The following is a 24536-nucleotide window of genomic DNA, read 5'->3' on the forward strand; positions in this document are numbered from 1 at the left end:
TCTCTCTCTGTCCCAAAAATAAATAAACGTTGAAAAAAAAAATAAAAAAATAAAATGTTTGTTTATTTTGACAGAGAGAGAGAGAGAGAAAGGGAGGGTGTGCGTGAGCGAGTGGGGGAGGGGCAGAGAGAGAGAGAGGGAGAGAGAGAATTCCAAGCAGGCTTCACGCTATCAGCGCAGAGCCCGACTCGGGGCTCGATCTTGCAAACCACGACTTCATGACCTGAGCCAACATCAAGAGGCAGTCGCTTACCCGTCTGAGCCACCCAGCTGCCCCAATGTTGTCATTCTTTTTAGTTTTAGCCATTCCGGTGCATGCGTGGTAGTTTCTATGTTTTTCATACTTTAATTCTCCTGAACAGATGTATTAGTTATATAGTGCCGCGTAACAAATTCTCCCCAAAATTGGTGGCTTAAAATAACACGAGCTCTCTGTTTCTGGGGGTCAGGAATCTGGTCTTAGCATAGCTGGGTCCTCCGGCTCAGGGTCGTGCTGTCCAGGGCTGTGGTCATCTTGAGGCGTGACTGGGGAAGGATTTACTGCCAAGTTATGGGCAGGATTCGGTTCCCCATGGGCTGCCCTCCCTCCCTTGTCACACGGGTCCCCCCGTAGGGCACCCTCAACATCACAGGCTGCTTGCCAGAGGGAGCGGACAAGATGAAATCTAATTCTTTTGTAATCTAATCGCACAAGTGACAGCTCATCGCGTATTCTTTTCATCGGGAGCAAGTCACGAGGTCCAGCCCACACTCAGGGGAAGAGAATTACACAAAGGGGTGCACGCCAGGAGGTGAGGGGCCCTGGGAGCCATTGAAGAACCACCTGCCCCAGCAGCTCTTGTGGGAGAAGTGCGGTCTACCCCAGAGCTTCTCACACCATCCGTGGGAGAAAAAAACCTGTTCGGTTTGGCTTTAGCATCTACGTACCTTCTCACACGCAAATTCGCGGACAGGAACTCAATGCACGGACCCCACTTTGCACAGCACTGCTCTAGACCTCAGGTTCAAACAAGTATTTCCAACATTTGTTGAGGGTTTGTCATGCTAGCCTTGGTACCAAGGGCTTGACGCTGGTTTGCTTAGCTCATCCTCAATCCAAGCCCAGGAAAGAGGTGTTGTTAGCATTTGCAAATGGAGAAACTGGGGGGCACAGAGAGGTTAATTAACCGGTCCCAAGATCACACAGCACGTAATTGGCGGAACCTGGACTCCAACCACGCTGTCTTGTTCCGGACTTTGAACGCCTGACCACCGGGCTACATTTCAAACTCTTGTACGCGAGTTGGTGTGCGTGGTTACGGGTACTGGAGTCCAGAGTGACAGAAGCTGGCAGGTCCCTTGCTCCAGCCCAGCTCCCCGCCGAGGGGGGTGCTTCGCTGAGCTTAGCTGCAGTGGCCTGTGCTTGACATCATCCAAACACTCTGTGTTTGAATCTCTCTCCTCTGCCCTCTGCTTTCGAAAGGTCAAGTATAAGGGATAAAGCCATCTGTCCCCCTTTCCAGCCGAGTCTGCTTGGCTCCTCCGCAGCTCCCAGGGTGACGTGATGCTTTAATATGGATGCCCGAGCACGAGAGCCCAATTTAATAAACAGTCTTTAGGTGAAAAACTTAATCACGTTTGTGACGTTAGGGGTCGCCTGACGCCTCTGGTAAGGTTAAGCGTTTGTTTACAGATCATTAGCCGCATAATTAATTTCTCTTTTTCCGACACCAGCCCCCTAAGGGAAGGGCAGCATCTGTCTTGTTCACTTCTGTGTTCCTAACACTTAGCATAGGACCTGGCCTCTAGTAGGGCTCAATAAATATTTGTTCGTTAGCTGAAGGGTTGTCCCTCCCCCCATGCCATCTGTCTCAGCCTGGGTTGGGGAAGGCTGAGCCCACCCTGAGGCCACTGAGCTGCTCTTAGGCAGGAAGTGCCATCTTGGGATGGGATGCAGCGGGGAAGGGGGGGGGGGGGGACACACAGAGGTGTTACTGAGCCGGCCACCACCTGGCACCAAGGACAGTTGCTGGAGGTGTCATCTTCCAAGGGGTGACTGAAGATACTTTGGGGACGGGTAGGAAGGAGGAAAGGAGAAGAATTCAGGTCTGGCTTCCAGCTGACAGTGGTCAAGTCCCTCCCCCCCCCCCCCCCCATCCCGTGGAGTGTTAAGTCTTGGCACATCTGGGTTGCCCTTGGGCCGACCCACAGTGACCCTGGATGTCCCACGCACCTCAGCAGCCACTGAGAAGCCCCCGGGCAGGTGGCAAGAGGGGAGGGGCGTGACCCAAGGCGCCGTGGGGCTGTGCCACATGAAGCTGCTCGGGGTCCACACTCTCGGCAGGAGCCAGGGGCCCAAGGGGACAGGTGAGAGGCAGGGACAATCTGCAGAGACTCAACAGAGGGGTCTCCCCTCTCTGTACCTGCCATGCCAGCACAATTGGGGGTGCCTTAATCGTTGAATGTCCGCCCCACCGGGAACCTTCCCTGACTCCTTCTGCATCGACATTGCCAGGCCCTTCCCCTGGGTTCAAGGGACATTTGGAGAGACAGTCCCCACTTCCAAATCCCACCCCTCGCACACTGCGGTGCTAGGCTGGAGCTCAGGTCCTTCTCCAGGGGTCCGCTCCCCTGGTGCCTCCCTCCTCCGAGATGCTCTCGCTTGTGCCCCACTCATAATTCTTTCCCAGCCCCCCCCCCCACTCCCAAACCTCTTTTCTGCTCCTGGGGCACTGAAGTTCCAGTCGTTTAAGTGGAAACAGAGATGCGTTTGAAAGATGCAGTGGTGGGGTGCCTGGGTGGCTCAGTCGGTTAAGCGGCCGACTTCGGCTCAGGTCACGATCTCGCGGTCCGTGAGTTCGAGCCCCGCGTCGGGCTCTGGGCTGACCGCTCAGAGCCTGGAGCCTGTTTCCGATTCTGTGTCTCCCTCTCTCTCTGCCCCTCCCCCGTTCATGCTCTGTCTCTCTGTCTCAAAAATAAATAAACGTTAAAAAAAAAAAAAAAAAGAAAGATGCGGTGGAACCAGGGTTTTGAAATGCAATAAATACGGTTGTACAAGAGAACGAGACAGGGAACCAGCAGCTGCTTTTGCAAGGGAGTAGTGTAGCAGGCATCAGACCCTGCCCCCAGTGAAGGGCGACAAATCGCTCTCCACCTCAGGGAACCATTGCCACACAGGACCTTACCAGGGCAGGGCAGGGCAAGGATAGACCGCAAATGAGGATGCCTTCGGCTGGATGCGGAGACGTTCAGGAGGTGGGAGAGGCGTCTCACCCCAGGCAGTTTCTCTCCACCAGTCATGGCATCCTGTGTGCTCATGACAAAGGCAGTGTCTCAGTTCAGGATGCCCCCGCTGCCAACCACAAAGACCCCAACCCAAACCGGCTCGCACAGGAAGGACCACATGGCTCGTGCGACTCAGAAGTGCCGAGCGGGGATACCGGGCTTGGTTGATTCGGAGGCTCCATAACACTGTGACCAGAGAACACAGCTTCCTTTGTTGTCCCCACCCTCCTGTCCGCCATGTCAACTTTGTCCCAAGACTGGCTCGTCTTGCAGTCACCAGATGGGGCCACAGGCTACCTGTCCAGCAGGGGAGAGGATCTCTTCTACTTCCGTGCCATGCCTGTCTGGGTTCGCTTTCCGGGACAGGTGCCCACCCCTGTGCTAAAAACAGTACCCAGGAGCCCATGGGATCACGTTAAGCAGGTCCCCCTGCCCCAACCCAGAGCTGGGGCCGGGGAGGGATCCCGAAAGCCAGGGGATCTGGAGGAAAGGCAGAATAGAGAGGGAACGGATGTTGGAGGACAACCAGGAACACCCCAACTTTGTGCTGTGGCGATGCATTTTAAGCTCTTGTCACAGGCTCTTGAGCTTATCAAGGGGCTCACAAATTCAGAGCCAGCGAGCAGGAAGGAGTGCTGACCCAGGCTCTGTGGAGGCTTGAAGCAACACGGAGTGAACCTCACTCAGAACTGAGCCCCGTCGTTCTCTCTTTGCGTCCAGCATCCCAGACAAACAGGGACTGTGTTTTTGAGAAGCAGGTGCAGGGCAATGGAAATGACACAAATTTGGAGTCAGAATGTCTGAAGGCTCAGTTATATATCACTTGTCAGTTGTATGACCTTCAACTTGCTCGAGCTTCTGATTCCTCCTGTGATAATATAATAAACGTAATGTTTTTTTTTTTTAATTTATTTATTTTGACAGAGAGAGAAGGTGTGTGTGTGTGCGTGCGTGCGAGCAGGGGAGGGGCAGAGATCGGGGGAGAGAGAGAACCCCAAGCGGGCTCCACGCTGTCAGTGCAGAGCCCGACGTGGGGCTCGATCTCATGAACCATGAGATCAAGACCTGAGCCGAAATCAAGGGTCAGACACTTAACGCCCTGAGCCACGCAGGCGCCCCGATAGTGTAATAATTGTAACTCGGGCTTGGGTGAAATATCGGAGGTGGGCACCACTTTGTGGAGGATAAAAAGACGTGGAGACATGTCATTCCTGTCTATGTGTGTGTCCGTTGGGGGCCCCGGGCTCCAGTCAGGGGCACAGCCTTCCTCCCCCAGCTCGCTGCCCCGCTTTCTCATCCACCCCTCCTTCAAGGTCTGGCTCACGCCCTGGCCCCTCCCCGAGGCCCTCCCAGACTCCTGCTTGCCCCCTGCACACACCATCCGCTCTCCCCCCAGGGCTGTTCATACAGACTGCCCGATGCCTGCTTCTGTACTGCGGCCCCAAACTGCCAAATATGCCTGCTGTTTACTCTCCGGCGTGTGATTGACTCCCCAGCTCCCCTGTACCTGCAGATAAAGAGCTGTGTCTCTCACCTCTCTGTAGCTCAGAATGCAGGAGTGGAGCAAGCCTTGAAAATCACGTGTCACTTGAGGTGACACACTCAGAGAGGTGCAATGACCTGCCAAAAGTTGCTCAGCTCCGGTGGCACGGTCAGTATTAGAGGCCAGGTCCCTCGATGCCCGGGGACACCGTCGATGGAGTGAGGGCGCAGAGGGGACCTGAGTGTGCAAATCGCACAGGTCCCTCTGCGGGTGGTTGCTGTGCGTAGCGGTGACAAACGTTTCTGATGAGTGGGTGTTGTGCCAGGCAAAGGCTTGAAGGTGGGAAGGGCGTCGGGAGCCACGGTGGCAGCGGGCTTTGGGGTCAGGCCGATCTAGATGTAAGTGTGCAGCCACCCCGCTGTCTGCTCCTGGGCGGCTGTGTTCCATTTAAGTCAGAAGTGCTTTTCCAGCCTGTGCGAGCCGGGCACACTCAGCAGAGACCGGGACAGTCTCGGTTGCGCTGCAGTCTGCTGGGCGGTGTTTCCGAGAGAGGAAGGAAGTGTTTTATCCCCTCTAAGCCCTTTAGGGACTTGAGAAGAAGAGGAGGTAAAGCAGCAGCAGGCCACCTGCACGGCGGCCGCCTGTGGCCCCTTTGAGCCCCAGTGCATTCCTGGATAATTAAGGTCACCGAGGTCCAGCCTCCCTCGGGGACGGTCGGAGACAGAGGGTCAAGGAGAGCAGAATGTCCGGGATTTATCCCGGGAGAGTGAAACGTAGACTGTGCAAACACTCTAAACACGCACTTGGAAACCACGTGAACTTCTGAGTGCTGTCCCCCCTCCAGGACTGCATCACCCCCACTGCCACCCCTGCCCGACACTCCCCAGTCCCTGGGTCACAGAGCAGCCTTGACCCCTGGCCAGCCCCTCCAGCAGCCACAGAGAAGGGAGAGACAGCAGGGCCAGCGAGGAGGGCAGGAGGCTGCTTGGGGGACTCTATTGTGGGTCTGCACCTGCCCCAATTTGAGGGTTATTTTATGGGCTACCCACCCAGCATTTTGAGTTCTAGGTCTGGCCATCAGTCCCTGACTTCCGGGGGACTAGGCAGACCCCTGATATTGCTGCCTGGTATATGAGTTGGAATCCCTTAGGTAGAAGAGATCTCAGTCCCTAGTGGAGGGAAAGACAGAAGATTCCACTGGTCTGTGTGACGCAGCCCTGCATACTTAAAGCTTCACAAGCAAGCAGGCCTTTGTGTAGAGAAAAAGATGCCCTTTCCTCCAGGTGGACTAAGACCCTACCTCAGGGCACACAGCTGGGCATGTGGTGCACACACTGCATTTCAACCCTCACTTGCCCCTCATCGGGGCTCCTTTGTGCAGTGCACAAACCATACAACTGAACATGGCAGCCCTAGCCACGGGTTTATATTGCATCCTCCCTGTGAGCAGACGCTGTGCAGGCACCATGGATACAGAAGGAGCAAGATAAGACATAATCCCTGTGCTTATGGAGCTCACACAAGACTGGACACAAACAGGCCAACCTATGAAAAAAAAATAACAATATAGGGGCGAGCTCAAAGCTATAAAGCAAAGAGCAGGATGTGGTGAAAGGGAGGGACAGGCTTGGGGGAGGGACTTAATTTACAGCAGGTGGAGGTGGGGGGTGGTTTGGGGGGAGGGGTTGGGGTCCAGAAATCAGACTCAGAAAGAGTTCAGCCCTGTTTGAGAAGCAGGGAGCCCAGTGACGGGAGCCGTGCAAAGGGAAGATTCTAGAACAATGTCAGAAAGGTGAGTAGGGCTGGGTTGGGCAAGTGCTTGTAGGTCTCTTGAGGGGGGGGGAGGGGCGGTGAGAGAACAAGAAGCAGGTGGCACAGGTGATGGGCCTGGATAACCCCAGGGGACACAGCAGAAGACCACTGGACAGGGGGAGGAAGGGGGAGGATGAACAGGGCCCAGATGTCATCGCAGCCGCAGTGTTGTGGATTCTGCTGTGTTTGAAAGTGACATTCTGGCTGCTTGGGTGGTGCCTCTCGGAGCATAAAGGGACCCCAGCCCTCCCTCTGCCTCCCGTGAAAGGGCGGGTCATGGCTTCTCCTTTCTGTGGGTAGAAAACAGGCGGGAGGTCTTCTCGTGGACTAATCAGAGTGACGTGTGTTTGCAGTTCAATGTTAAAAAGTCCACGGAGCCCGTCCAGCCCCGAGCCCTCCTCAAGTTGCCAGACATCTACGGACCCAGGCCGGCTGTGACAGCCCCGGAGGTCATCAACTATGCGGACTATACCCTGAGGACCACGGAGGAACCTGTTGCACCTGCCAGCCCCCAGGCCCCGAATGACAGCCGCCTCAAGAGGCAGGTCACAGAGGAACTGTTCATCCTTCCTCAGAATGGTAGGGGTCTCCTGCCCCTCGTTCTTCCACGGGCAGTACTCAGGGGGGCTCACGGCGTCTCATGGCCAGCCCCAGCATTTGACGCTGGGCAAGCACGGGGGCACAGGGCCTGGGAATTACAGTCCTTTATTCCTGTGGACCTATTGCTACCCGGCTTCTCTCTGAGGCCTCCAGCTTCCGACTGGGGAGTGGAGAGTCCTTTTCAACTCACGTGGAGGGGCCATGATTGAAGCGTGGGCTTCCAGAGTCCCGGGGCCAATTCTCTGCCCTTTGACGTACTCCTCGTGGGGCCTTGGTCATGTGGCTAACCTCTCCGGACCTCAGTTTCCTCGTACCGGAAATGGGATTCTGCTGTTGTCTTCCCGGGAGGGCTGTTGCAAAGTGTAAATAAAATAATGCATATAAAGTGCTTAGCCCAGGGCGTGGCAGCAAAGGTGTAACCAAAGCGTGTTGTTATCACTGTTGTTTCTATCCTGCTTCTCATCAGCGTCCACTTCGAGATGCAGCAACCTTTCGCGGTACAGGGCCGTGCTGGGCGCTGGGGCAGATACGCGAAGCAGGCACAGCCCCTACCCCAAAGAGCGTGCAGGCTGTCCTAAGGAGGCAAGAAACACATCCAGGAGAACGGATTCTTGTGTGGTCTGGGGTTTTATTTGTGTGGTCGGAGAGGCAGACGGGACAAGGGGAGGCAGCGTAACTGGCTCCGACGTTGACCCCAATTTTTACGCATCTCCTGGCCTGGGTCCAACTGGAGCGCATGCTGGCCGGTGAGCCGGTGCCCCCGCCCCCCACCCAGAACCACAGCGATTAGCCTGGCGTTTCTTCAAGAACAATTTGCAAGGTGCCTGTGGCAGGAACGCATCTGCCCAGGTCTTAGCCCCGCATTTTAAAAAGATGTCAAATAGACCCACTGAGGACCCGACAGCTTAAGATCCGAGGGTGAGGAAGAGCTTGCACGTGGAGCGTTGGGGGTAGTAATCATAATCACAAGAGGGCTCCCCTTTCTCGGGAACCCCAGGTTTCCCAAAGCTCGGGGGGAGCCAGGATTGGATGCTGCCCACCAGGAAGAACAGGGCAGTGTGTCAGAGCCTGGAACTTTAAAGAATTCGGAACACATTAGTTTGTCTTCTCTTTGCCATCGTTCGTCATTGTTCCCCACCCCCCCAGAACGCTGGTTCCATAGACATCTATCAGGAGTTGATTCTTCAGCAAATATTGACCAGAGGCAAGGGAGTGCAGGCGACGAGGATGCCAAATTCATCGGACACTGTTCCCGTGATGGCCAACGTGTCCTGCTCCCACCAGTGATGATCCTCAGCCCCCCGGGGAGCTCAGAATTCTGTTTCTGGAAGCAGAATCTATTCTTGCATTGCCAAGCCGTGCCAGCTTTGGTCTGGCTTTGATTTGGTTTTGAATTCGAAGGCTGAGGGTAGCCTGAGAGGGGAGAGCTGTGGGTGCCAGGCAGGACCCTTCTGGCACTGACCCTGCTGTGATCATCTCTGTGGTGCCCCTGGGAGCCACCTGAGTCCTGTGTTCAGGACGGTCTCGATTTACGCATTGCTCACATCGTGGTCAGTCTGTTCCTTACTTACACGCACCAGAGGAATTTTTCCCCACGCGCAGGAACCCCACAACAAGCCATTTTGGAAATTAAATAGGCCTTTAAATTTCTACCCTCTAAAGTTGTTCTGAGAATCAAAACTTTTTCAGTTCCAATTTGCTCGAAGTGGAGTCGGCTACAGCTGCTGGATCCTTTAATTCTCGTATTATGTTTGACTAACGAGAATCTTCCAGATGTTTGACTCCTGTTCCAATGAGGGGCAGAGTGAGCGATATTTGTGGTTTGGGGGGAACTTCTGAATCATTTAATGCAAGTAACTCTAGGAAGGAGACACTGTTATCATTCCCATTACAAAGATGAGGAAACTGAGGTTCGAAGAAGTCAAGTAGCTTGTCCAAGGTCACATAACTCTTAAGTGGCAGCTCCTGTGTGACACCAAAGGCCATGTCTTGAGCACTGGGCTGTGATGGTCCCTTAACATGTAATCCCAGGACCGCAGGTGTCACCCTGGGGTGGCCACCATGACTTGGCCCCCGGCTAGAGCGCTTTTGGTTTCCATTCGTGGCATGGGTAGCACATGGGAAAGAGAGGATCTAGAAAAACAAGGACCATAGTGCGGGTGGCAGTGACGGCCTTACCTCTCTGGACAGGTGTGGTAGAGGATGTGTGTGTCATAGAGGCCTGGAACCCGGAGAAGGCCGCCAGTTGGAACCAAGCCCCCAAACTCCACTACCGCTTGGACTATGACCAGCAGAAGGCGGAACTGTTTGTGACTCGCCTGGAAGGTATTACTTGTATTTGACTTTCATGGGCTTCCGTGGGTGCGTCTCCCCTGGAGGAGCTGTATAGGAGGAATGGGAGCACCTGAGGCTGGAGGGAGCACTCAGTGCTGGATTAGCACTCGGTAAAGAACGGACCCTGAAGTGTGTGTGTGGTGGGGGGTGGGGGGCGGAATCCACTCCCCTCCCATATAACATTCAAAGTGGAGAATCCTGGTTGGCCTCTTTCTCTTCCAAATGGTGATTCAAACCTCTTTCCTCCAAATGGTGATTCAGGGACCAGGTTCCTTCCATCAGGGTCCCCGTTATCCTCTCAGGCCCCCTTGTCATCTGTATCTAGCAGGTGGAGAGAGAGGGAGAAGAGGGAGGGAGCACAACCACCCCTTAAAAGCCATGACCACACAGAACATGCATCACTCCTGCTCAGACCCCATTGGCTGTAACCCAGTCACATGGCCACTGAATGCAAAGGAGCATGGGAAATGTGGCTTAGCAGGTGCTCAGCAAAAAGAGGAAACGGGTTTTTGGTGAACAGCTAGCTGTCTCTGCCACAGGTGCCTTTGACATTGAACGGGGCTTTGTGGGGGATAAAGAGGGTGTTCTGAATGGTCAGCAAAATTTCTATAATCCAAGAACTGGTCCAAGGGGTCAGGATGCCCCTGGTTTCTCTGCCCCAACAATTTTGCCATCAGCAAACAGAGCTAAGACTTTGCAAAGGAGTTGGGGCTGACAATGGGCCATTCTGTGGCTCCCTCTCTCTCTGCCCCTCCCGCACTTGCACTCTGCCTCAAAAATAAGATAAAAGTTAAAAAAAAATTTAAAAATTACAGTATCAGAGCATAAAAGCCCTCAGCAGTTTGCGGGCCCCGGCATCTTGGGGAAACCTCAGAGTCATGAGGTGGGAAGGGCTCCGGGAAGCAGCCAGTCACGTCCCTGTTCTCCAGGGGAAGACCAGCGTGTGCTGACATTGGCCACCTCGGAGGCTCTCCCATTGCAGAGTGTCTTACTGAAAGGGGATTCCGCAAAGCCAAGGTGGTCAGCCCTGGGGCTTTCGTACCCCTGAGGTCATGGCCATTCAGCTGGCTGCGGCAGCTCAAAGCAGGCCTGTGTTTCTCCTCTACCCTTGCCCTTGAGAAAGTCCCACGTCCGTGTTGCTATCTCCTTGGCTGCAGCTGTGACCAGTGGCCACGATGGAGGCTGTGACTGCTATGTCCAAGGCAGCGTGGCCAACAGGACGGGCACCGCAGAGGCCCAGACGGCCCTGAAGAAGCGGCAGCTGCACACCATGTGGGAGGAAGGCCTGGCGCTCCCCCTGGCGGAGGAAGAGCTCCCCACAGCCACCCTGCTGCTGACCCTGCGGACCTGCGACCGCTTCTCCCGCCACAGCGTGGTCGGGGAGCTCCGCCTGGGCCTGGACGGGGTGTCTGTGCCTCTGGGGGCCGCCCAGTGGGGTGAGCTGAAGACTTCAGTTAAGGTAGGGTGACCTCGCACCAGGAAAGTTGAAGCCTGTTAGGGGAGCATGCGGCGGCAGGACTGGGCCAGGGCTCTCGAAACAAGCGGACCTTCCCCGGGTGTGCGTGTGCGTGTGCGTGTGCGTGTGTGAGAGGACGCTCGGTGTCGTGAACAGGGTGGAGGGCTGGAGTGGACTCAGCCCAGCCTATGGAATTTCTGGAGTCTGGTTTTGCTTCTAGCTTGCCATGTAAGATCCCCCTGCCATCATGGAAAACACATTATGTGTGATTTGGCTCTGATGCTCGGGGGGAGGGGGGAGAGTAAGTGGGGGAGGAGCAGAGGGGGGAGAGAGAGAGAATCCAAAGCAGGCTCCACACCCAGCATGGAGCCCGACATGGGACTCGATCTCATGACCGTGAGATCGTGACCTGAGCTGAAATCAGGAGGCAGATGCTCAACCAACTGAGCCCTCCAGGCGCCCCAGTAATGGCCCCATTTATATTCACGTATATTCCCTGTGTCCCTGCTGTGTGCCAGGCACTGCTGGGGAGATGAGCACCGTGTGGAATCCTTCTACCTAGAACTTACAGGCCAGAGGCATAAACTGGAGCAGACGAGTGACATTGACAAGGACAACGATGATATTGGACATGCATTGAATCCTAAGACATGGAAGAAAGGCCTAACCTAACTCTGATGGAGAGTTCTAGAAGGCCTGGTGCGAAATGGCATTTGTACTGGGATTTGGAGGATGGACTGGGCTAGGGACAGCCCCAGAGCCCGGTGCTCTCTGTTGTCACCAGCCCTGGCATGGTTCTCCCCAGCCCTCTGCTGTCAGGGGAGCCGAGGGTGTGAGAGGAAGGTCTGCTGAAAGGCTGCACTGCTCAGAGAGGGGTCTCTCGATCCTCCCAGGTCAGGGCAGCGAGGGGTCGGAGACATCAGGGCTGTAGGACGGTGTGTGATTATTTAGGCTCTGGGGTCAAGGCCTTATCCAAGGGCTGCCACAGTGGAGCCTAGAGAGAACCTTCTAGAAGACCAGTCTCAACCTGCTGGCCGGTGCCTTCTCGGGGAGACTGGGTGGCCTACAGAGTCCTAAGTATTTACTACCTGACTTTACAGAAGTTTGCTGACTCCCATGCTAGAGTGATAAAATACTAACAAAGCGCATTCATTTGGGGGTACTTATCTATCGGCTGCTCTGCTTGGAACTCTATCCCAGTTCTTTCCCGGAGCAGCCTGGTAAAGGTGACACTGTGACTCATTTACAGACGTGGAGCCTGGGGCTTAGAGTAGCTGGGTGACCCTTACAGGGTCACCCAGCTGGGACATTACAAGCGGGACCTCGGGACCGGGTTGGTCTGGCTGTGAGTCCTGTGCTGTCCCCTCACCACTGTGCCATGTAAATGCTGTCTGAGTGCCCGATGGTGTATGAGGCTCCATCAGCTAGAGCCTTCCCTGACGGACGCCTTCAGTCCCCACCTGCCTCCCTTTTTGCTATAATCTCTTCCTTGCCTTATTTTTCTTTCTTTCCCAGCCTCAGAAAATGGACAAAAATTTGCAGCCACTCTCAGCTGGAACCAGGCTGTTCTGAAGCACAGTCCCTAATTAGCGCGTGGTTTGGGATTTGTGCGGAATCACAGCCCGGGGGGCCTGGGAAGAAGATCGCACACTTTGGTTTATTCGGCTGGTAGAGCAGCTTTCTCTGGAGGTGGAGGGGCTCCCCTAGGGCTTTGGAGACTTCGGTGCCGCCAGGGCCGAGGGAGCCTATCTCTCTGGAAGTCTCAGACCTTCTAGCCTTCCCCCTAGCAGAGCAAGACACGTTCATTCATCCCACAAACACCCTGCCCGGTTTCCAGCCTGTGCCAGGCACAGCGCCAGGAGCTGGGGACACAGCAGAAATTAGGACCAGGCCCTGCCCTCACAGTGCACGCATTCTAATCCTCATCATGCTCAGAGGGGCCACTGTGCCTCAAGGACACTGTCACATCCTCGTGGCCCCCTGGCCTGCTTCCACACACGTGAACAATGACTGCAGCATGCCGTCCGACCTAGGAGCTGGCGCCCCGCGGCAGGTGAGGGTGGCCCTGGCCCCAGCTCGAGGGTGTGCGCTGACGTGAACAAGGCGGGCAGAGCCTTCAGCGGCTGCTTCGCTCCTCTGTGGGCTAGAACGGGTTAACGGAGGGGCCAGCCAGTTCTTGCCGGAAGACATTCAGCCCGAATGTGGCGTGTGCGTCATCAGGGATCATAGAGCAACCCACTCCGAGGGCATCTCGAATGATTCGCTGAGAGCCCAAGAGAAAGATGGGGGGCAGGGTGTGGGTGAAGAAGGTTATTTTTGTCAGCAGGTACTTGGAGCCGCAGAGTTGAGCTGGCAGGTGCTGCTAAAATTGTCTGGCTGGGGTGCAGCCGGCCGGGCTCATCCAGGGCCTTGGCACCCTATACAAAGGTGACGAGCCCTTCATGAGCTGATGGGACCAAGCTCCTCTTGCCTGGTCCAAGGGGAGCAGGATGTTTAAGCCGGATCATCCTGTGGCTACAGCACAGGTCACCCATGGGCCTCCAAGAAGCAGCCTTGAATCGGGAGGCTGTGGTCCACCCTAGTCTGTTGCTGCCCCTCTGGGTGCCCGGACAAGTCCCTGGGCCCGGCTCCTTCGCTGTGGAACAAGAGGTCTGAAGAGCCCTGGCTTAGGACCTGGTCTTCGGTATCAGACCAGACCTCAGTTTTGCTACTTCTCTTACTTTGGCTACATGACCTCAGGTGGGGACGTGCTCTCTGAAGCATCAAGATCTTATGCTTAAAATGGGGACAAGATTCGCCTGGGTGGCTCAGTCGGTTGAGCGTCCGACTTCGGCTCAGGTCACGATCTCGCAGTTCGTGGGTTCGAGCCCCACGTCGGGCTCTGCGCCGACAGCTCGGAGCCTGGAGCCCGCTTCGGATTCTGTGTCTCCCTCTCTCTCTGCCCCTCCCCCGCTCATGCTCTGTCTCTCTCTGTCTCTCCAAAATGAATAAATGTTACAAAAAAAATTTTTTTTAATGGATACAAGATTGGTATCTCTAGGACTGTTGTCAAGATTCAGTAAGACATCTCACCCTTCTATCTCACTGTGAGAAATAAGTCCACCGGCCCCATCAGAGGAGGGACACCGAAACTCAGAGTACAGTGGAGTGAGGCTTTAATCAACGTTCTTGCAAGAGTGGGTGTCTGAGGGACAGGCACACCCGGGGCAGTTACAGCAGACGATTTATCTCCTAGCGTGAAGTCCCGCCCCTGGTTCCTCATTGGCTGAGGACTACAGAGGTTACAGCCTCACTCAGACGACATCTATGCCCATGTAAGGCAAAAATCAGTCTCATTGGAGCAGATGTACATTCCCTGAGGTGACGCAGAGACTCTCAGTCCCTCCTCCCTTTGTTCTTTGGCACACGCTCATCGCAAAGCCCGCGAAAATAAGCCCGAGACACGGAGAGGGGAAGAAGAACCAGGAAGTGAAGTGTCTAAGCGTTTGGGGCTCCACTGTGGGGGGCTGGGGTTCATACATATTTCCAATAGGTTGTAGACCTACTGTTAACGAGACGGCACAGCTTTCATCTGGCATTTCTGAAAATGAACCCTCTCTCTTACTTCTTGCACTCACAAATAGTTGACAGTGTGTCAACCGTAGGCCGGGTCCTGGGAGCCGCTTTACGGACCTTGCATCCTAGTGGGATAGATAACGTAATCGCGCCTCGCCCATAATAAGTGTTTAATTAGTCCTCGCTGCGGTTACTCATGTCATTGCCAACGTTCCTGGCAGCTCCCAAATCATTCTGTCGTGTGACTGGTTACTTAGGGCTGGTGGAATCGATGCAGTCACGTCAAAGACATTTTTCCCGGAGGAAAGGGGTGACGGGGGCAGAGGGCCCAGCCAGCCTCCTCCAGCCTCACTCCCAAAGCCCAAACTGTCTCCTCTTCGTCCAGAAACAATATGCCTGCTTCACAATCTCAAAAAGTGGTGGCTGTCCTTCCTGGATGACCGGTGGCGATAACCCCAGCCAACGGTTCCCATTCCACAGATGAGGAAACAGAGGTGTGGGGAGTGAAATGATGGACTGGAGGGCACCCAGCTAGTAAATGGTGCTCAGCCCCGGATGGTCTGGTGCTGAAATCTGTCACGCCACCTTTTGACCATGGCACGCGTCTGTCTGCCTCCTGTGGGGGCCTTTTTTGGGTCATTTTTGTCCCTCAGTTGATTTGTTGAAATTCCAAACAGATTCTTGTAGGAATTTCAGCGGAGACACTCTGTAGAGCCACAGACGGAGGAAAGGCGTGCTGGCTGTTTGACAGGGGGCGTCAGCACCTCCTGCAAAGCAAGGTTATTGCCGGAGGTCTCTGGTGCCCCTCCTAACATCGCATGCCCGGCTTTTTTGTTGACACAGTTGGCTGTTCTGTTGACCAGGCAAGGCCCTGCTCCGCATTCGTACATCATATTATTGACTCTCAGCCCTCCAGGGGCTGGAAGGAATTATCTTTTCAAACAGAGTAAGGAATCGCAACTCCCCACTGCCGCAGGAACCTGACGGGTCGATGCAGCAGTTCTCAAACTGCGTCCCCGAGAACCCTAGTGTTCTATAAAGATACCCCAAGAGCTTGTGGGGGATGGCGAAGGCTGAGAAGGGGTCCTGACCCTCTGCTCCTGCCACATCCGAAGTGGCATCTCTTTGATGTGTTTTAGAAGTTGGGTTTGAACATATGATAATTTGGAAAATCACAATTTGCGGCAACTGAAAAATTCTTATGGAGGCACACGCGACTTAGAATTCCTCGGTGCCCTCCTCCCTCTGTAAGAAAGCAGCCTCGATGGGTACATGGTTTCTAGGATGCCTATTGGATACAGGTCCAGTGTGACCCCAGGCTGAGCATTTAGTTGATGGGTTCCCCTCCTGTATCCTCTCTTCTGTTTCAGGAACCATCTGCAGGAACTGGAGAGGTCCTTCTATCCATCAGCTATCTCCCAGCTGCCAACCGCCTCCTGGTCGTGCTCATTAAGGCCAAGAACCTCCACTCCAACCAGCCCAAGGCGCTCCTGGGGAAGGGTGAGTGAGAACACACTCCCTTCTTTAAACTCATATCCGTTTACTCCTGGGCCGATCCCTCCATCGGGCCCAGGTGTGAGCTGCCTGGAGCTTCCTACCTTCCAGATCCATCCATGAGAGGAACCCGTCTTACCCACGGGTCAGAAGAAGCCAAGGATAGGACCGGAGCCACGGACTGGAGCATCTGGGCTAAGAAGATGCTTAGCTTAGCCCATCACCCACACCCAGCTGGACTCATCTCACCAACTGCTGTCTGGAAGGCTAGGTCCTCCTGTCTCAGCTGGCCGTCACCGTGTGCCCCACGCCCACCCCCCCCCCAGCCTCTTCTCTCTTCTCAGTCTTTGTCAACCTGCCACCCCCACATCAGCGGAGTGCGGATGCTGGCAGAAGGTGTGTGGGTGCCTGGGCTGAGGCGGCCTGAAGCTTCGGGCATCTGTGCCCCATATACCCAAATAAGCATCTCTTCAACGTTCTGGAAGCCTCAGGTTTTGCTTCTGGATACCCCAGCACAGACCCCGAGTCTGGGGACCGAAACGGGCTCTCTTGTCAGGGCCGGAAACGTAGCAGTATGCGGCTTGGACCCAGAGCCAAGTGCTCATAGCAGGGGATAAATAAATAGATATTTATAGCAGGACACAAACTGAGAATTGCCACCGCATTCATTACCTTTGAGCAAACGATTTGGGGCAAAAGAAATCAGAACTGGTTTCGCCGACAGATTCCTGAGCCAAAGGCCAGAGTTCAGTGCTTCCTCTCCTCCCCTCCAGACAATTCTTTGCCCCCTACTCTTTTTTTATTTGTATTTATTTATTTATTTATTTATTTATTTATTTATTTATTTTTACACCTCCTGTCAGGACAATCACAGCACAACACTTTGTCTCTCAAATCTATCGGCTGAAATAACAAACTAGCCACCCGGGGATGATAATTATAGCAATGAATACCGAGTAACAATTATTCTCACATTAGCTTCGGGAACCTTGACAAATGAAAACATCGTCCGGGTCCTGAGCCTTGTGATGTTCCGTGAGAGCTTGTCCAGTGACCTGTGCTGCTGTCTTGGGTTCCATCGGTGCAGTGCCCCTGGGGGGCCAAGGCAGTGTGCCCTCGTCCTCCACGTGAAGCCGGGGCCCTCAAGTGAAATTTATAAAACAACGGAGGAGAAGACCTTCTATCTTCATAATCAGCCAGAACGCTCGCATGGACAGACCAATGGGGTGAAGCCATGGGGGTGGCTTAGTTTTTCTAGTCCGAGTTTAAAAATCAAGCTGAGCCATTATCCTGGGCCCGGTTTGACGTGGGACCTGAAGACGCGTGGAAGGGCTCAGGGCAGGTGGTGGTTCTAGCTTGACCCAAGCCTGGGCCACCAGACGACCACCCTGGATGTACTATGCTATTGGGTGCTTTCCACACCACAGCCTAAGTTCTGTGGAGGCAGGAACTTCTGCCGTATCCCCCGGTCTAGTGCCACACGGGGGCCATTTAACAACTGAATGAGCGCAGGGCCCGGTGAGAGCGGGGCGTGCCCAGAGGGAGCCTCGATGCACATCTTGAGCCGGAGACCCCGTCTCTCCAGCCCCGAGGGGGAGCCTCATCCTGGGCCCGCTACCCGCCCCCCCCCCCCCCACCAGCTTACCCTTCTGTCTCTCTCTTTCCCCCAGATGTCTCTGTCAAGGTCACCTTAAAGCACCAGGCTCAGAAGCTGAAGAAGAAGCAGACCAAACGGGCCAAGCACAAGATCAACCCCGTGTGGAACGAGATGATCATGTTCGAGCTGCCGGATGGCCTGTTGCAGGCCTCCAGTGTGGAGCTGGAGGTGCTGGGCCAGGACGAGGAGGGGCAGAGCTGTGCGCTTGGCCGCTGCAGCCTGGGCCTGCACGCCTCGGGCTCCGAGCGCAACCACTGGGAGGAAATGCTCAAAAACCCCCGGAGGCAGATCGCCATGTGGCACCAGCTGCGTCTGTAGCCAGCTGCCTGGGCTCCTCCCTTGTCGGGCACAGCCCCGCCCCTCCAGCCCCGCTGTCCTCCGCGACGTCTTCTTTGTGCCCCATCCTCATCCCGACACCCGGGGGACAGATGTGTTTGCAAAGGCCAGGACCCCGCCCCTCTCTTCTTACACTCTCATTTCTAAAACATGAGCGAGGCAGGGCCGGGGGTGGACACGGGACATTTGGGTCCCACTGAGGAATGCGTTTGGCTCCTCTGTGCTGTTGAAGAGATGCCTGTCAGATACAGCCCACGGGCAGGTTTGGCCGGTGGGGTCCGGCCGGATGCAGAGAGAGCTTAAGGTGGGGAATAACGTGCGTGCAGAAGGTGGCTCTTTAAAAAGAGGCGTTGCAAAAATGATGGAGGAAATAAAGTATCCTGGATCAACTCGGAGAATCCGGGATTGTCGGGGTGGGATGAAATCGGCATTAAATCACGCCCCCGACCCGGTCGCGGCAGGAACCCAGCAGTTCTCAAACCTTCGTGTGTAAAGAATCACCAGCACATTCCCCGGGCCCACCCGTCGACATTCCAAGTCGATCTTCCCGGCCGAAACCCAGGCACCTGCATTTTTAACCAGCACCGAGGGGTTTTGATGCCGAGGTTGGAGCACCGCATTTGGAGAAATCCCTTCTACGGCATTCCGGACAGGTTTTTCGCAGTCCTTGTTGGGGCTACAGTCCCCAGGGGCAGCCAGTTCCAGTGCAGGACATTTCAGCGGGCAGTGTGAAATGTGGGAGGCCTGTCCGTTTCTTTCATTTGACTATTTTAATGCTTAATATTTTCATCTGTGCCCTTCAGATCCTGTTCTGGGGCTGAATTCTGTGCTTTTTGTTCAATAACTCCCCATCGTTTTATCTCAAACTCGGTTCACGTTATACTTGGGGAGATCTTCCGTGACGAGCCTGTTCGTCACGAGGCACTAGTTGTCACATCCACCGACATCACCCAAGTGACCCTCTGAGACAGATGCATCTCTCAGCATGTCAGCCCTTCCAGGAGGAATTCGGGGGGGGTGGGGAGGGGTGGGGGCACATATTAACTTAGTCTATTATGTTTAGCTCCGTAGATGTGGAGAAGGAAGGTAACTTGAAAGAGGAGAGAGTTTTTTGAGAGTGTGCCTCCCTTCCTGAATTTTCAGGGCCTGTCGCTTGAATCAGTAAGTAACCAGCAGCCTGGGTTTCAAATCCCTACCTTCTTATTCCAAATAGCTGTCCACATCGTCAGTTAAAGGATGCGTCTTGCCGAGGGGGTGGGATATTTGCCCGTGAACCAGGATCCCTGGGTTCCGTGGTTGGCCATCTGTAAAACAGGACCAGCAACATGGCAGTTCTGTATCTGTGAATGAGGTGGTAGATGAAATCGTGCTCCGAAGCCGTCGGCATTCTCTGGCCAAAAAAACAAACGCTCAGGCCACCCACAGATCATCTTGACGCTTCAAGATGGCAGCTGACCATGACTGGAAAGCGCCAGAACCATCCCAGGCACTTCCAGAACCATGCATTCTGCATCTGAACTCTGCTACGGGACATCCAAACTCTGGGCTTTCAAATGTCACCCGGTCCTATGACCCACAAGGGACCCCGAGGCGAGATGGGTAAGGGCCGTGCTTCTTTCCCGCCATGCTTGGCCTCTCCCTGAGAATCTGAGCAGGGGCCTTATCACCTTCTGTCACGATCTGCCCGTCCCGTGCAGAAGTAGAAAAGCATCTGAAGAAACAGAAAAAAATATCAAATCCCTGTTTAATTGGAAAGGCTTTCAGAATTGGAGGTCTTGTTCATTAAGGTGGACCACCCCCCTGCCAAGTGCTTTTTAGGCAAAGCATTTGCTAGCGATTTCCTATTAACACGTTGTTGAGGCTCCCCTCACGCCCTGGTCTGCCTGTTGGGGTTGGCATAGCCACAAGGAAACAAAACATTTCCTACACGAGCTGACCAGTATTCTCTTCTTGGCAACATCCGCTACTCCAACGGACAACACTCTGGATTCTAGACTTAAAATCAGGAAACACGGGTTCTACTTCCTTATAAATCTATGCACCTGCCTCACAGTCGCACTGAAGGATGTTTGAGGTGGGCCGGAGAGGGCCTCGGACGCCAGAAAGATCAACTCTGCCTCTGGTCGTTCCATCACGAGGCATCCGTTCTTTGTACCTCAAGCGTTGCGCTTTCCAGAATCCAATCCAAAGGCTGCCCCAGTAAGAGTCAGACGCCACCGTAGCACATCATAGTGTCACCCACCACCTCATGGAGCAGGCCTGCGCAGAACGAGATGGGTTTTTGCGGGAGGTTTTTCACCTGTGTGTTCCGAGGACCCAGAATGAAGCTAGCTCACGGGCCCCCGATGAGTGTCTGTTGCGTGAATTAATGAATGAAGGATGGATAGGGGGTTGGCAGGAAGAGACACAGCGAGTGGCACAAAAGTCCGTCTGTCCTGAGTTCTCAATGGCAAAAGCAGCAGACACCTCAGCCGTCGGCCTGAACATTCACATGTAAGTGCTACCATCACCTAATGACAAATCCCAGCCACCTGTACATGTACCTAGTGACAGAAGAGACTGTAACGGCCGTGCTTTTCCAACAAAATTCCGTCTTGGTGCATTTTCAATCGCCCAGAGGTCCCAGACCACCATATCGACAGACTTCGGTGATCTTCGCCTCCGCGTACCTTGTAGCAGACACACGTGCAACTCAACCCCCCCCACCCCCATTAGAGTAATTGGGCCCGTGTGACTTCAGCCGATCATTTCTGAAAGGAACACCTTGTGCTTGGCCAGGGAGCATTTTCGAAGAAGGGCATGGAGCGAGATGGAAATAAGGCAAGAACCCATCGCAGACCGGCCTGTGGCCCCCAAGGTGACCTGGATGGCGATGGGAGTCCGCCCGCGTTCATCTGTGACTCTGCCTCTTACATCAAATCAGTGTGTATTTGCTGAGTGTCTATTGCTCGAGTCCTTGTGCGTGTCCGTCCATTTCAATTTGAGATATGACTCTGGGTGTGGGTTAAGTGACATATGACGCTGGATAGAGAGGGTGGGGTTGGAAGAGAGGCTCCCCGGGGGCAGTTCCTTGGGGTGTAAAGGAGTCCTGGAGGGAGGTAGTCCCAGCCCGAGCCAGATCGAGGCGAGGACCCCCCCAAAGACAGACCTAGTCTTCGTGATTTGTTTCTGCCGCCTGTGTTTGCTGTTGTCAGTGCTAAGCGTGTGTCTGTTTCGCAGTCATGAACTGAAGTACAAAAAGACGCATGAGACGTTGTAGTCATACGTCTGGTGTCACATTGGGGAACACCGACCTTTCAATGGTAAATAAATAATTTCCAACCAGGTCAGGTGCCTGGTGTCTTGTTTCTTTCTTTTCACTTAACATTTTAGACCTATATGCACAAAAAACAATCTGGTAAACACTCATAAGCCGCTGCCGAGTTTTATAAAACTCGACCAAGGTAGTCAAAGTCCTCTCAAGTCCTTCACTCAGGAGACCGCCATGTTTCTCCCCCCAAGCATTTCTTCATCCTTTCGCTACGCGTGTAGGTAAACCCTGAGCAGCGTCAGAGTGTGTTTGCGTGTTTTAAACTTTGTTTAAATCGCATCCCGCTATTGCCCCCCATCCAAATCGTTTTAAGTTTTGTTTTGGTTTTTATTTACTTATTTTGAGAGAGAGAAAAAGAGTGAGCAAGGGAGGAGCAGAGAGACAGAGAGGGAGAGAGAGACTCCCAGGCGGCCTTCGCACTGTTAATGCAGAGCCCGACGTGGGGTTTCATCTCATGAGCCGCAAGATCATAACCTGGGCCAAAATCAGGAGTCGGATGCTTAACCGACTGAGCCATCCAGGCGCTGCCCCCCGCCCACGTTAAAATTTTGAGCTTGATCCATGCAGACCCATGTGGCTGTAGTTCATTCATTCACTCGTTCACTGGCTCATTCATTCATGCATTTGCTGCTGCATAACATTCCATCGTATGGAGATGCCAGAATCCCATCCTCTTACTGACGTACGTTTAGATGTTTCCTTTTTTTTCCTATTACAAGATTGCTGTGGACATGCCTGTGCATATCCCCTTGTTCACATACACACGTTTCTCTAAGATATGTACCTAGGAGTGAGTAGAATGCTGAATCATAAAGTGCTCTCTGTGTGTGCATGTGTGTGTGTGTGTGTGTGTGTGTGTGTGTATGTGTGTGCCTTGATGGCTTTGCTTGAGCATTGAATCAAAGGGGCTACACGCAAGCAGGGGAACTGGCCTCTCGGGACTCTGACTTCATTCTTGAGAAGAAAAAAAATGAGGTAGGAACTAGAGAATTCTTTCCCTAACATCCCCAAAAGAAACACTCCCATCATTGGAAGATCAGTGCAGCAGCCAATAGTTCTCTTGTGCTCCAGAAGGTGGGCAGGGACAAGAGGACTCCCGGAGGCCCGTCACCATAAGGCCTCCTGGTGGCCACTGCGGCCCTGGCCTCTGGAGGAAGAGCCTCTGGCATCAGGCAAAGGCTGGGACTTGAATTTCACAGTCAGTAGGGAATCAGCCAGGGCTGATTAAAAGCAAAGCTCTTATACAGGATAAATGATCCATGAAGAAAACCATGAGATGTCTTTGCTTTCTAAGGCTGCGCATATAATTCCTTATTTTATATTATACACATATTTATTATATTTTAATGACAACCTGGATGTTTATTTTCGTAATAGAGTAGGAGAAGTAGGTCCTACCCCACAGAGCCAAAGATAGACTGTTTCCCAGGTAACTATGAATATGGCCCACTAGAGCCCCAAACGAATATTTGAGAGTCTGGAAGAGGGAAGAAGAGTTATACAGGGCTTATAGAGTTCTATAGAGTTAAACAAGCCTTATACGGGGCTTTCCACTGAACCGCCTTGCCTTAAGTATAAGCTCTGTCCCTGCAGAGGGACTCAAGTCTAGAGCCCTGCATTTAGGAGCTAAGAACCAGCAACCCAGCATGGCTATGTCACTTTGCGGCCTTGGGTAAGTCACTTGCCTTCGTGCCTCAGTGTCCCCATCTGTAAAATGAATTTGGACCAAACGATCACTAACTTTAAGGTTTTATGATCCTGTGATTGAAACTGGCGACAACGTACCTTTCACACACATCTTTGGTCTTCCATATCATACATAAAACAGGCTAAACCCATGTACCTGTGTACCTGCCTTCTCTGCCCCATGCCTAGCATCGTCTAACGGTCCCTCCTGACATCCACCCACTCCTCGAGACGATATACGATGTCACCTGAGGCTCCCGAGTCAGCCTCTTCTCATGTGCTGGTGGTAATTTTCCACCCAAGACTTTCTATTTTTTTTGGAGCCAGTCGGAAGCACCACTATTCCAGAAGCTCAGAACCCTAGCATCTGTTCTGTCTCCCTTCCAGGGCAGACACCTGGCAAGGCTAGAGCCACAGGATGTGCTATGGATAGATTTAGGGGGTTGGGCATTTTCTTGTTGCCAGTGTTGAAAAACTGCCCCCATCCTCCCCTCCTTTCCCTCCTGCAGGTGAGCCAGCACCTGAGTTCCTTGGCAGGAACCTCAGAAGCATCCCCAAGCTAGAAATGGAGGCAGACACCTGCCTGGGAGGAGGTGGGAGGAAGGCGGTCTTGGGGCCGGAAGCCAGGCGTTGCCACGGAAACCGGTCCAGTGGTGGCCACCATGTGCTCAGGGCCCTGAGATGGTACTTCTTCGGTCGGGTGTGGTCTCCCCTCAAGCAGCCCAGACCGGAGCTCCTTCTTGGTGTTTCAGGACAGCTCAGTGGCAACCGGGGGATGGCAGAAATCCTGCTTCAGAAACCCAGGCGCCCAAGCCAGGGACAAGCAAAGAGAAACTCATTTTTCCAGCCCCAAACAAACAAAATCTCTCTGCAGCCTTTTTTCCTTTGAGAGCCAGGTAGGGTGAGCTCTTGAAACAGGAGAATCTTCCCTGAGGCTCTCTAGACTGGAAAGGAAGAGGTGACCCCCATTCAGGCAGAGGAGTCCGTGCCAGCTGTCCTCATCCAAGGTGGCCCCAGTAATTCCGGGTGAAAGGTGATGGCAGTGGGGAAGCACACACCCTTCTAGCACCTATGTCATCCTGATCTGACGATAATGACGATAAACAGCATGCCGTGGACCACTGCTCTGTGCTAAGCGCTGAAGGCACAGACTCAGATAAGTGACCTACCTAAAGTCTCACAGCTTATAAGAGGCGGGGGGGTGGGGGCGGGGGGGGCGGGGCGCGGGGATCCAATGTGGTGTCCTCTAACCCTAAAGTCCAGGCTCTGACATACAGCCAGTGGCCAAGCGTCTTTATTGGAAAGGTAACTTAGATACGCACACCGTGGCTTTAAAATGCTACCTGGAACCACGGCCTGAGAATTACCAAGCTGAAAGGCGCTGGGAAGTTCTCTTTGCTCGGGGAAAGAGGGGACACCTGCCTGGATTGGAAGAGACCATTATTCAAGGGACAAGAGCCGGTGGGAGTGGAGGGTACTTCAAGTAGGCACCTCAGGGGCCACGTCCAGCTTTGTATAAAGAAGAGGCTGAGTCAAGGCCGGAGATAGC

The 24536-nt window shown here is 53.9% G+C and overlaps 1 protein-coding gene across 1 annotated transcript in view; it reads left to right on the forward strand.

Moving 5' to 3' along the window:
• The window catches only part of SYT13 (synaptotagmin 13), a 42650-nt gene extending 21333 nt beyond the window's left edge, over positions 1 to 21317 (forward strand). The window contains exons 2-6 of the mRNA XM_086677610.1: positions 6913 to 7138; positions 9350 to 9484; positions 10651 to 10952; positions 15875 to 16004; positions 17669 to 21317. Coding sequence (XP_086533736.1) covers positions 6913 to 7138; positions 9350 to 9484; positions 10651 to 10952; positions 15875 to 16004; positions 17669 to 17973 — 1098 coding nt within the window. The 3' untranslated portion in view covers positions 17974 to 21317. The remainder of the gene's footprint in view (positions 1 to 6912; positions 7139 to 9349; positions 9485 to 10650; positions 10953 to 15874; positions 16005 to 17668) is intronic.
• Positions 21318 to 24536: the final 3219 nt, after the last annotated feature.

This window comes from Puma concolor, chromosome D1 (genome assembly GCF_028749965.1).
Source record: "Puma concolor isolate L17-30 chromosome D1, mPumCon1.1.hap2, whole genome shotgun sequence".
Lineage (NCBI taxonomy): Eukaryota > Metazoa > Chordata > Mammalia > Carnivora > Felidae > Puma > Puma concolor.